The sequence below is a fragment of the Schistocerca serialis genome, chromosome 3 (assembly GCF_023864345.2).
Source record: "Schistocerca serialis cubense isolate TAMUIC-IGC-003099 chromosome 3, iqSchSeri2.2, whole genome shotgun sequence".
Taxonomy (NCBI): Eukaryota; Metazoa; Arthropoda; class Insecta; order Orthoptera; family Acrididae; genus Schistocerca; species Schistocerca serialis.
Window position 1 is genome coordinate 625,482,066 of NC_064640.1, and position 13,964 is coordinate 625,496,029.

Sequence of the window (13,964 nt, forward strand, 5' to 3'; positions counted from 1 at the left end):
GATTATTCATACCTATGGTTTAGCCCATGACCCTACGTATAGAAATGGTTGGAATTTTTGTGCTGCTTTGGCACACAGGCCTGTAGGCTGAAGTTCAGCCAATGCATTGACTCTAGTATCTTATGGTTCACAGAACTGCTCATGTAAAATATTGGCTACAGAAACATGCTCTTTTTACCACTAGTGTAGCTGCAACTTTGCAACATCACAGGAAATCTGTGGCAACTCTGATCATTCACTTACATCTGGATGTAATGCTGAATAATTTGAAATATTGAGACTAATTATCATTTAAAATGGAACATTAAATGGATTTAATATTTTAAATCAAGGTAAATCATTTCACCATTTGCCACAACTATTGTTAACCACCTTGGCTGCTATTATGCTGATGAGGGAATATAATAAACAACAATATTTCCTTACCCTGGGGATAATTACTTGAATTTTGAATTTAATGCTGTTTTAGTTGTTGTTTAGAATTTCACTGGAGGAGCAGTATACATTGGAAGGTATTTCTTTCTTCTTCTTCAATCAAGGTGCAGATACCTGGAAGAACAATAGTTATGAAATCTTAAGGAAACCTCTGAGTTATAGCTCTTCTTGTAACTTTGATTTAATACCTCATAGGAGTAGTTACAGGTGCCTGCTTTGGAAACACCAAGCCACTTCGCAAAAAAGTCTGAAAATACACAAAGGAGGTTTTCTCTGGCATTTAGCCACCAATAAACACAAGAAAAAATGTTAAAGGAAATAACATACTGATTAGTGTAATTTTCATTATATCTGGACAAGTAAACCAAATGAAACTGTAGAACTGTGCATTTCTCCAAATCAGAAGTTTAGTTTCTGAATCAATAGTATAAATAATGATGGATGACAGTTCCAGAACCACCACAGCTCCATCTGTCAGTAAAAATGTAACTATTTTGGTAATATATGAGGCACTGAGAACCATAAGGGCCTAAAGTATACCATCATCGATTTTGAGATTGTGGCATTTGTTTATGCTCCTGATATCTGTTGCTCTTATGGTGAACCAGTTTTATCTATATCTGTAGCCCCACACTGCAGATGTGAACACTCACAAAAAGCTTTCCCATCAATTTCTTAGATATTCATTTCCATATAGGCCCAAAGCACACAGCATAATTTTGTTGCTCTGTGCTGCTGAGTTGTTATCAAGGGTTGACAACATAATTTAGTGCCTATATCACTTATGTAGTAGTAATATTTCATAATCGGAGGAGTACTGGCATTTTTATCTGAACCTCAGGCTTCAGAATGTGCTTAATGAAAATGATAATGAGGACCATGAAGTGTTGGAGAAGATCATAATCGTGTGTGTGTTTGTGTGTGTGTGTATGTGTGTGTGTGTGTGCGCGCGCTGCATTTAGTATCTGTTCTTTATGTTCTGATTTTAGTTTCACATTAATTACAAACTTAATAACAGTCAAAAGATGTTATTGCCAATATCCTATATATGGTAATGTTGTGAATTAACATAAAAAATAAATATAATCTTAAATTTTAATTAATATTTCATAACATAAAGAGGGTAAATTATATTTTGTAGGTAGTATAAGACATTGAGATTTGATTAAAAAGCAATTCAGACCTATGACTGTGATGATTTGTCGATAAATTAGATTTTCACAAACATCTACACTGATGAGGAAAAAATTGCAGTGCAAAAAAAAAAAAAAAGTTAACATAGAATTATGAAATTTCAGGAATATATTTGTCTAGGTAGGCCATTGTTATTGACCATTGTATCGACCCTCGTATTGTACAGGCTTTTGTTTGTTTGGTTGTAACAGCTCAGTGTCAGTTAGACCATCAGCGAGAGTGCACTGCTAGTTCCTGCTACTAATAAGGCGACTACGCAATTCACTTGTTACATGTTTTTACGAGCTTCTAACAGGAATGACTGCAGTAATGGATAGTAACTGTGACTGTTGTGTGCAGATGCGAGCTGAGTTGGCAACCCTTCGCTCACAGCTCCAGGCTGCTTTGGCTTCTGTCACACGGGCGTCACTGTTGGGGATCGTACGTGCGGGTGTGAGGGATGTTGAGCATGTCCCACGTGTCCTTCGATTGGTCCACTGCTGTGGCCGCCCCGGGTACTGCCTGCACTGAGGTTGACCCCTCACCCGTAGTCAAGTGGGAGATCATTCCAAAGTCTGGCAGGCAGTGAAAAACTTTCTGAGGGGCCAATCGTAGGGCCTCCATGGTTTGTTTGACGAACAGGTTTTGGGCATTATCTGTGGCTGACAATGTGTCTGGATGCAGTCGTCCATCCTGTTCCAGAGGAAGCTTCTCAGCCCACAAGGTCTGGGCATTCACAGAGGGTGAGTTTGCTGGTAGTTGGGAGCTCCAACCTTAGGCGTGTAATGGGGCCCCTTAGGAACATGTCTGCCAAGGAGGGGAAGGAAGACAGTGTGCACTCCTTCTGAATTCCAGGGGGAGTCATTCCGGATGTGCAGGTGGTGGCTCATGTTGGTACCAACGATGTGTGTTGCTTTGGATCAGAGCAGATTCTGTCTGGTTTTGGGTGGGTAGCGGAAATGGTAAAGACTGTCAGTCTTGCTTCCGAGATTAAGGTGGAGCTCACCATCTGCAGCATCATCGATAGAACCGACTGTGGTCCTTTGGTGCAGAGCTGAGTGGAGGGTCTGAATCAGAGGCTCAGGCAGTTCTGTGAAGATGTAGGCTGCAGATTCCTTGACTTGCACCATCAGGTGGTGGGTTTCTGGGTTCCGCTTAATAGGTCAGGAGTCCACTACACACAGGAGGTGGCTAACGGGTAGCGGGGGGGGGGGGGGGGGGTGGAAGGGACTGGGTGGTTTTTTAGGTTAGAGGGTCTCAGGGAACCACAGAAGGGACGTCCGTCTAAAATTGGGTAGATAAAACACAGTAAGGTAGTTGTAGAAATGATTGGTATTGTAGTTGTAAATTGTCATAGCTGTGTTGGGAAAGAACAAGAGTTCCAAGCCCTAATAGAAAGCACAGCTCAAATAGTTGTAGGTAGAGAGAGCTGACTAAAGCCAGAAATAAGTTCAGCCAACATTGTTTCGAATGATCTTACAGTGTTCAGAAATGATAGATTAAATACAGTTGGTGGAGGAGTATTTATTGCTGTCAGAGGTAGTTTGCCTTGTAGTGAAATTGAAGTAGATAGTTCGTGTGAAATAGCATGGGTAGAGGTTATACCTGACAATCAGAATAAACTAGTAATTGGATCGATTTACCGACCCCCCGACTCAGAAGATATAGTTGCTGAACATTACCCTCGATATGCTGGATAAATTGTATGTTTAAAGCCGGCGGCAGGCATAAAATGTCATCCGAAATGGTACTGAATGCTTTCTCAGAAAATTATTTTGAACAATTACTTTATGAGCCCACTCAATGCGTAAATGGTTGCGAAAGAATACTTGACCTTTTAGCAACAAATAATCCTGGACAAATAGTGAGTATTGTGACGAATAAAGGGATTAGCAACCACAAGGCAGTTGCTCGATATGCTGGATAAATTGTATGTTTAAAGCCGGCGGCAGGCATAAAATGTCATCCGAAATGGTACTGAATGCTTTCTCAGAAAATTATTTTGAACAATTACTTTATGAGCCCACTCAATGCGTAAATGGTTGCGAAAGAATACTTGACCTTTTAGCAACAAATAATCCTGGACAAATAGTGAGTATTGTGACGAATAAAGGGATTAGCAACCACAAGGCAGTTGCTGCTAGTCTGAATACCGTAACACCTACAACCATAAAATAGAAACACAAAGTATATATATTTAAAAAAGCTGATAAAAATGCTCTTGATGCCTTTGTAAGAGACAGTCTTCACTCCATCCAATCTGATCACATAAGTGTAGAAAAGTTGTGGAATGTTTTCAAAGGGATAGTATCGACAGCAATTGAGAGATATATACCATGTAAATTAATAAGTGATGGTACTGATCCCCCATGGTACACGAAATGGGTCAGATCGTTGTTGCAGAAGCAATGGAAAAGTGTGCCAAATTTAAAAGAACGCAAAATCCCCAAGATTGGCAAAGTTTTGCACAAGTTTGAGATATGACACGTACTTCAATGCGAGATGCTTTTAATAATTTCCACAACGAAATTCTGTCTCGAACTCTGGCATAAAACCCAAAGAGATTCTGGTCATACATAAAGCACCCCAGTGGCAAGACACAATAAATACCTACACGGCTGATAACAATGGTGAAGTCACTGATGACAGTGCCACTAAAGCAGAGTTATTAAACATGATTTTCTGAAACTCCTTCACCAAAGAAAACAAAGTAAATATTTCTGAATTCCAATCAAGAACATCTGCCAAGATGAGAAACATAGAAGTAGATACCCTCGGTGTAACGAAGCAGCTTAAATCACTTAATAAAGGCAAGGCCTCTGGTCCAGATTGTATACCAGTCAGATTCCTCTCAGAGTATGCTGATAAAATAGCTTCATATTTAGCAATTATATACAATCACTCGCTCACAGAAAGATCTGTACCTTAAGACTGGGAAATTGCTCAAGTCACACCAATACCCAAAAAGGGAAGTAGGTATAATCGGCTGAATTACAGGCCTATATCACTAACATTGATTTGCAGTAGGGTTTTGGAACACATACTGTATTCGAACATTATGAAGTACCTCAAAGAAAATGATTTATTGACACATAGCACTGATTCAGAAAATATCGTTCTTGTGAACCACAACTAGCTCTTTATACTCATTAAGTAATAAGTGCTATCAACAGGGGACGTCACATTGATTCCATATTTTTAGATTTCCTGAAGGCTTTCGACACCGTTCCTCACAAGTGTCTTCTAACCAAACTGTGTGCCTATGGAGTATTGCCTCAGTTGTGTGACTGGATCCATGATTTCCTGTCAGAAAGGTCACAATTTGTAGTAATAGACGGAAAGTCATCGAGTATAACAGAAGTAATATTGGGCATTCCCCAAGGAAGTGTTATAGGTCCTCTATTGTTCCTGATCTATATGAACGACATAGGAGACAATCTGAGTAGCCATCTTAGATTGTTTGCAGATGATGCTGTCATTTACCCTCTTGTAAAGTCATCAGACAATCAAAACGTCTTACAAAATGATTTAGATAAGATATCTGTATGGTGTGAAAAGTGGCAATCGACCCTGAATAAAGAAAAGTGCGAAGTTATTCACATGAGTACTAAAAGCAATCAGCTAAATTTCGATTATGTGATAAGTCACACAAATCTGAGGGCTGTAAATTTAACTAAGTACTTAAGGATTACAATTACAAATAACCTAAATTGGAACAATCACGTAGATAATATTGTGGGTAGAGCAAACCAAAGACTGCAATTCATTGGCAGAACACTTAGAAGGTGCAACAGCTCTACTAAAGAGACTGCTTACACCACACTTGTCTGCCCTATTCTGGAATATTTCTGTGCGGTGTGGGATCTGCTTCAGGTGGGACTGACGGATGACATCGAAAAAGTACAAAGAAGGGCAGCTCATTTTGTATTATCATGAAATAGTAGGAGCAATAGTGTCACAGACATGATACGTGAATTGGAGTGACAATCATTAAAACAAAGGCATTTTTCGTTGCGACAGGATCTTCTCATGAAATTTCAATCACCAGTGTTCTCCTCTGATTGTGAAAACATTCAGTTGGCACCCACCTACATAGGGAGAAATGATCATCATGATAAAATAAGAGAAATCAGGGCTCGCACAGAAAAATGTAAGTGCTAGTTTTTCCCATGTGCCATTCGAGAGTGAAATGGTAGAGAGACAGCTTGAAGGTGGTTCATTGAACCCTCTGCCAGGCGCTTCATTGTGAACAGCAGAGTAATCACGTAGCTGTAGATGTAACATATGTAAGATATTAACATCACAGGGTAACGAGTTAATGTAAGTGTGAGATAAGTCACTGCAAATGTGAAATGCTGGTAAATTAATAACCAGCGTAACCACCAGAATGTTAAATGCAAACATGCAAATGTACATGCATTGTGTTGTATAGGTGCCAGGTGTCAGTTTGTGGGATGGAGTTCCATCGTGTTGTGCCTGAGTCAGTCAATACGGGGATGATTAATGCTGTTTGTGGATGACGCTGGAGTTGTCCCATATGTGCTTGATTGGAGACACATCTGGTGATAGAGCAAGCAAAGGCAACATGTCAACACTCTCTAGAGCATGTTGGGTTACGACAATGGTATGTGGGTGAGCATTATCCTGTTGGAAAGCAGCCCTTGGACTGCTGTTCATGAATGGTAGCACAGCAGGTCAAATCAGCAGCTTGATATACAAGTTTGCAGTCAGGGTGTGTGGGATAACCATGAGAGTGCTCCTGCTGTCATATGAAATCGCACCCTAGATGATAACTGCAGTTGTAAGTCCAGCATGTCTAGCACACAGATAGGCTGGCTTCAAGTGCTTAACTGGCCTCCTCCTAACCAACACACAGATATCAGTGGCACCAAGGCAAACAGTTTTAATCAGAAGACACAATAGGCCTCCTCCCTGCCCTCCAACGAGCTCTTGCTTGACACCACTGACGTCGCAAATACCTGTGGTTTGAGGTCAGGGGAATGCATGCTACAGGGCATCTGGCTATGTTCCTGCCAAATCTTTCTGCAATATCACAGAAGGAACATCCAGCTTCTCTTAGCCCTATTACATGAGCTCATTCAAACTCAGTGAGGTGTTGATAATGGCATCTTTGTTACCTTTAAAGCATTCTTGACTAAAAGCAACTCACGATGTCCAATCTCAAAGGTAATTAATGCACATGAGCATTACAGCATGTATTTAAACCAAACATGATTTGCATCCTCATAGTGGTGCTAGTAGCATTACTCTTATGCATCTGGCATGAAATTTTAATAGACATTAGCTTTCAGATGTAGAAACATGCCTACCAACTTCTGTTTGTGTTCCAAAACTCCTGACTGGTGGTGTAATTTTTTTCCATCAGTGTATTTTTCTCAAAAATTTGTTTCTGTACTTTGGGCACATATGGTTCTCAGAGCCTCATATGTTTTGATTATTAGGAAAAAAGTCCTATGCCCATCTATGGATTTTTAAAAAAGTGAATGCATTATTGCTGATAGTTTCAGATTGAAGGGTACATAGTTGTGTACAATTATAATGGCTGTCATGCAAAACAGGCATTTACAGTTTATTTATTTACATTTTGTAGCCTTCTTTGTGCCATCTTAGCCACTTTTACAAAAAGATTTTGTCAGTCTCCTGTTGCCTGAGCTCTACTTCATTTTCTCAGATCTCAACTTCCTTTCTCCATCTGCGATCACACTTCCCATTGTCTATTTTTTGATCATAGTTTGAAGTCTATTTTCTTTCTCTTTGATTTGCTTGGTTCTGTCTGTTTTGTTTTTTAAATCATCTTTTGTAATTTGTACTTCCTTCATATGTTCCTTGATTTCCACAGTCCATCTACAGGCCGCACAGAGTGGATGCACGGTTAGAGGTGCCATGTCACGGATTGCATGGCCATTCCTGCCACAGGTTTGATTCCTCCCTCAGGCATGGGTGTGCATGTTGTTCTTAGCATAAGTTAGTTTAAGTAGTGTGTAAATCTAGGGACCGATGACCTCAGCAGTTTGGGCCCTTAGGAATTCACATACATGTGAACATTTTTTTCCATCTAATGTTGCTCTAACTGTTCTCTAATTTCTGTTATTCTCCTGATGATTCAGTTTCCTGGTGTCTTATTAGATGTCTCAAGAATGAAATCCTTTTTTCCTGAGTGTGCTCATTATCAGTTCAATTTCCTAGTCTCCATTGATAGTATTCTTGGCATTTTTTGATTATAGACATTATGATTATTCTTCTTTCTATCATGAGTAGTCAGTCTGTTTCTGCTGTGTTAATTGTTGTGAACATGGTTTCACTTGAATATTTATTTCTGGTTAATAACTATTTTTTGTAGTGTTTTAATTTTGTTGCTATTCAAAGAACATTTTCAGCCTGATTTTCTGCTATATTTTGTGTAGAAATTTAACTTCTTATTGGGTTTCCTGAATGTTTTTGGATATAAGAACAAGGCTGTCAGTAAATCCCGAGCAGTTTGTTTGAAGGTCCGAGCAGGCACACAGGGGGAGGGGTTTATTAGTTATTGGGAGCTCCAATGTTAGGCGGGTGATGGAGCCCCTTAGGGAAATAGCGGAAAGGTTGGGGAAGAAGGCCAGTGTTCACTCTGTGTGCTTGCCGGGGGGTCTCATCCGAGATGTGGAGGAGGCCCTGCCGGCGGCGATAGAGAGCACTGGGTGCACCCGACTGCAAATTGTTGCTCATGTCGGCACCAATGACTCCTGCCATCTGGGTTCAGAGGTCATCCTCAGTTCGTACAGGCAATTGGCGGAATTGGCGAAGGCGGAAAGCCTCGCTCGCAGGGTGGAATCTGAGCTAACTATTTGTAGTATTGTTCCCAGAACCGGTCGCAGTCCTCTGGTTTGGAGCTGAGTAGAAGGCTTAAACCACAGGCTCAGACGATTCTGCGGAGATCTGGGGTGCAAATTTCTCGACCTCTGCTATAGGGTAGAGAAATGTAGGGTCCCCCTGAATAGGTCAGGCGTGCACTACACGCCGCAAGTGGCTACAAGGGTAGCGGAATATGTGTGGAGTGCACATGTGGGTTTTTTAGGCTAGAGAATTCCCTCCCTAGGCTCGACAAGATGCCTCCTGAGACGCGGCAAGGTAGGAGTGGGAAAAATGCAACAGGGAATAACAATATTAATGTGCTAATAGTAAACTGCTGGAGCATCTATAGAAAGGTCCCAGAACTGCTCTCATTAATAAACGGTCGTAATGCCCATATAGTACTAGGGACAGAAAGTTGGCTGAAACCAGACGTAAACTGTAATGAAATCCTAAACTCAGATTGGAGTGTATACCGCAGAGACAGGCTGGACAGTGAAGGGGAAGGTGTGTTTATAGTGATAAGAAGTGCAATACTATCAAAGGAAATTGACGGAGATCCGAAATGTGAAATAATTTGGGTGAAGGTCACGGTTAAAGCAGGCTCAGACATGGTAATTGGATGTCTCCTGATGATTCAGTGTCCTGGTGTCTTATTAGATGTCTCAAAAATGAAATCCTGGCTCAGCAGCTGTTGTGGCTGAGCACCTGAAGGATAATTTGGAAAATATTTCGAGTAGATTTCCCCACCATGTTATAGTTCTGGGTGGAGATTTTAATTTGCCGGATATAGACTGGGAGAATCAAACATTCATAACGGGTGGCAGGGACAAAGAATCCAATGAAATTTTTTTAAGTGTTTTATCTGAAAACTATCTTGAGCAGTTAAACAGAGAACTGACTTGTGGCGATAACATATTAGACCTCCTGGTGACAAACAGACCCGAACTATTTGAAACAGTTAACGCAGAACAGGGAATCAGCGATCATAAAGCGGTTACTGCATCGATGATTTCAGCCTTAAATAGAGATATTAAGAAAGGTAGGAAGATTTTTCTGTTTAGCAAAAGTGACAAAAAGCAGATTTCAGAGTACCTGATGGCTCAACAAAAAAGTTTTGTCTCCAGTACAGATAGTGTTGAGGATCAGTGGACAAAGTTCAAAACCATCGAACAATATGCGTTAGATGAGTATGTGCCAAGCAAGATCGTACGAGATGGAAAAGAGCCACCGTGGTACAACAGCCGAGTTAGAAAACTGCTGTGGAAGCAAAGGGAACTTCACAGCAAACATAAACATAGACAAAGCCTTGCAGACAAACAAAAATTACATGAAGCGAAATGTAGTGTGAGGAGGGCTATGTGAGAGGCGTTCAATGAATTCGAAAGTAAAGTTCTATGTACTGACTTGGCAGAAAATCCTAAAAAATTTTGGTCTTATGTCAAAGCGGTAGGTGGATCAAAACAAAATGTCCAGACACTCTGTGACCAAAATGGTACTGAAACAGAGGATGACAGACTACAGGCCGAAATACTAAATGTCTTTTTCCAAAGCTGTTTCACAGAGGAAGACTGCACTGTAGTTCCTTCTCTAGACTGTCGCACAGATGACAAAATGGTAGATATTGAAATAGACAACAGATGGATAGAGAAACAATTAAAATCGCTCAGAAGAGGAAAGGCAGCTGGACCTGATGGGATACCAGTTCAATTTTACACAGCGTACACAAAGGAACTTGCCCCCCTTCTTGCAGCGATGTACCGTAGGTCTCTAGAAGAGCGTAGCATTCCAAAGGATTGGAAAAGGGCACAGGTCATCCCCGTTTTCAAGAAGGGACGTCGAACAGATGTACAGAACTATAGACTATATCTCTAACGTCGATCAGTTGTAGAATTTTGGAACACGTATTATGTATGACTATAATGACTTTTCTGGAGACTAGAAATCTACTCTGTAGGAATCAGCATGCGTTTCGAAAAAGATAGTCGTGTGAAACACAGCTCGCGCTATTCGTCCACGAGACTCAGAGGGTCATAGACATGGGTTCCCAGGTAGATGCCGTGTTTCTTGACTTCCGCAAGGCGTTCAATACAGTTCCCCACAGTCATTTAATAAACAAAGTAAGAGCATATGGACTATCAGACCAATTGTGTGATTGGATTGAAGAGTTCCTAGATAACAGAACGCAGCATGTCATTCTCAATGGAGAGAAGTCTTCCGAAGTAAGAGTGATTTCAGGTGTGCCACAGGGGAGCGTCGTAGGACCGTTGCTATTCACAATATACATAAATGACCTTGTGGATGACATCGGAAGTTCACTGAGGCTTTTTCGGATGATGCTGTGGTATATCGAGAGGTTGTAACAATGGAAAATTGTACTGAAATGCAGGAGGATCTGCAGCGAATTGATGCGTGGTGCAGGGAATGGCAATTGAATCTCAATGTAGACAAGTGTAATGTGTTGCGAATACATAGGAAGATAGATCACTTATCATTTAGCTACAAAATAGCAGGTCAGCAACTGGAAGCAGTTAATTCCATAAATTATCTGGGAGTACGCATTAGGAGTGATTTAAAATGGAATGATCATATAAAGTTAATCATCAGTAAAGCAGATGCTAGACTGAGATTCATTGGAAGAATCCTAAGGAATTGCAATCCGAAAACAAAGGAAGTACATTACACTACGCTTGTTCGCCCACTGCTTGAATACTGCTCAGCAGTGTGGGATCCATACCAGATAGGGTTGATAAAAGAGGTAGAGAAGATCCAACGGAGAGCAGCGTGCTTCGTTACAGGATCATTTAGTAATCGCGAAAGCGTTACGAAGATGATAGATAAACTTCAGTGGAAGACTCTGCAGGAGAGATGCTCAGTAGCTCGGTACGGGCTTTTATTGAAGTTTCGAGAACATACCTTCACCAAAGAGTGAAGCAGTATATTGCTCCCTCCTATGTATATCTTGCAAAGAGACCATGAGGATAAAATTAGAGAGATTGGAGCCCACATAGAAGCATACCGACAATCCTTCTTTCCACGAACAATACGAGACTGGAATAGAAGGGAGAACCGATAGAGGTACTCAAGGTACCCTCCGCCACACACCGTCAGGTGGCTTGCGGAGTATGGATGTAGATGTAGATGTAGATCTAGATCTTGTTTTGTGTCTTTGAATTTTAGTGTTCTTAAGGTTAACCTTGTGCCATCCTGTAACTAAATATTTAAACACACAGGTGAACAGCTGTTGTAACATGCAGTCACCCAGTTGTACGCCTGTGGTTATGAGAAATGGTTTATAAAACTCTCCTCTTAAATTGACTTTATATTTTGTGTGGGTTAAGGTGAGTTCTGCTTATGTGACTAAGTTTGAGAGGAACCCATTTTTAAGATGTCTAATGTCTTCTGTCTTCTTAAAATATACAAATGTTAGTGCTAGAGGCTTGTCATGTTTCTTGTAACATGCCATGACTAATTTTAAAATAATGATTTGTGCTTCACAGCTGCTCCAGAGGGTGAAGCCTGTCTGGTATTTACCTGATTCTCACTCTACTTGTTGTTTAATTATCCATGTAGAATACTGGGAAAAATATTGCATGTGCTGTCCAAGAAAGATAACTTTGTAGTTACCTCAATTGCCCTTATCTCCTTATTGTGGAGAGAGTGGATTATGGCAGTTATCCATCCAGTTTTTCTGTTACCTAAATTTTTATAGAGCCATGTGTAGGGATGTCCAAACCATGTCATGTCGATATTTACAGATGTCTGCAAAAGCTTGGGCTTCTCGACAATCATTGTAATTTTTCTGCCCCTTGAGTGTTGCTTCCACATGTACAGCTGTTGGGGGATGTGTGTGTGTTCATGTTTGGCTTGCATTGGGATGTTCATGTTAAATTTTAAAAGTTCCCTGTGTTAATCAAGGCATTCATTTAATGCTTTTCTCATAATTCTAGCATGTTCTTTATTAATATGTGCCATTTCGCCATTCTCACTTTTCAACTTTAACATGGGGCTGTGCTTTTGTAGTGGTCCTAGAAAGATTTTGTAATAAGCCTTTGGAATTAGTTTAGTGGTGATGATCTTCTGTTGAGATGATCAGTTATTTCTTTTAAGGTCTTTTGATTGGCCTGTTAATCTAGTGAAATTAAGTTTTAAAACAGTAGAATTCTTCCATTTTCTTACTTTTCATAATTTTAAAATAGATGATCACAACAGTGTAAAAATCTTAAAGGATGACGTAATGAACGACTACCTACGCTATATCAAATATTTATAACACAGTATAGTGATCCACATTATACTCTGTTATGCTAATTAATTTTTAGATATTTATTGTGAATTTTTCAGGTGAAATTTTGTATGAAAGTGCTTGATGGCACATTAAGATTGCCAACTCGTGCTGAAATGGAACGTGAAACTTCTGAAGATTTACAACTACGGTTATCATTGGGAATGCCAGAACGTTATCAGCACAAAATGGGTGACCTGCAATGGAATTATGTTGATAATTTATCTCAGTTGGCAAATGTTGCTCCTTTGCCTCAGTATTATAAACAAATTTATGAGAAGGTCAGTGAGCATAGAAAAACAAACATTTTAGGTTACAGGGAAGCCAATTACTCAACAGAAACTTGTGATAGAATATGATAGTAACCTTGAAAATGATTTACTTAACAAAAGTTAACACTTTATGTTAAATATACTGTTTAAATACCAACTTCCTTTTATGAATGAAATTATGTATATATTTTGCTTCATTAAAATTTCACAATTTTATGTTTTGATCATTTGTCTAGTTACTTGTCTCTTCTTCAGATTCACTCATTTTTCTCTATATCTGTGATTTTACATATATTTTCAAATGACATCAGCAGAATGTACCTATTAGTAGTTCAGAATTCACTCTATTATTTATTTATTGGTTAGTTAGCCAGAACAGATTATGGCCTTCAGGCCTTCTTTTACATTGGCTCAAGAAGTACATGTGTCAAAATCTGTAACAAAAAATTCTCAGCTTCTACGGATACTTGTGGTCCAGTTATGAAATTTCATCATAATTACTAACACAAATAACCAACAACAGTCAATAATAATGTAGAATAATAATGATAGAAGACATTATGAATAATATGTTAATATGTTTATTTATTGGCCATTCAGCATGTTTACCAAGGAATTGGCTTTGTCAAAATACATTTTACATATTCATAAAAGTATACTTGTTACTAATTTTTACATTATATATGATGCATTATACAGGGTAAGCACAAAGTCTTGCCCTGATTATAAAAATTTATAACAGAATAACTATGTGACATAATAAGTTACATTTGATGCCGTTACACAGGTTAGTGTTACTAGTTCTTTTAAGACCACTTACATTAGTAAACCTCAACTGTGTTCCCTTGGTAGCTCGGAGAATGTTGAGGTGGTATTCCAGTTCTCACCAGGTGTTTCGTAACGTGTTCTGTCACAGTACCCACAGCAGCTTGTATCCTAGCCTTCAGTTC

General features: G+C 39.6%; 1 protein-coding gene across 7 annotated transcripts in view; it reads left to right on the forward strand.

The window, feature by feature from the left end:
* Window positions 1–13,241, forward strand: part of LOC126470513 (uncharacterized) — a 270,580-nt gene extending 257,339 nt beyond the window's left edge. For all 7 annotated transcript variants that reach the window (XM_050098418.1, XM_050098419.1, XM_050098415.1 and 4 more), the window contains one exon: window positions 12,802–13,241. In XM_050098418.1, the coding sequence (XP_049954375.1) occupies window positions 12,802–13,101 (300 nt within the window). In that variant the 3' untranslated portion in view covers window positions 13,102–13,241. The remainder of the gene's footprint in view (window positions 1–12,801) is intronic.
* The last annotated feature ends 723 nt before the right edge of the window (window positions 13,242–13,964 follow it).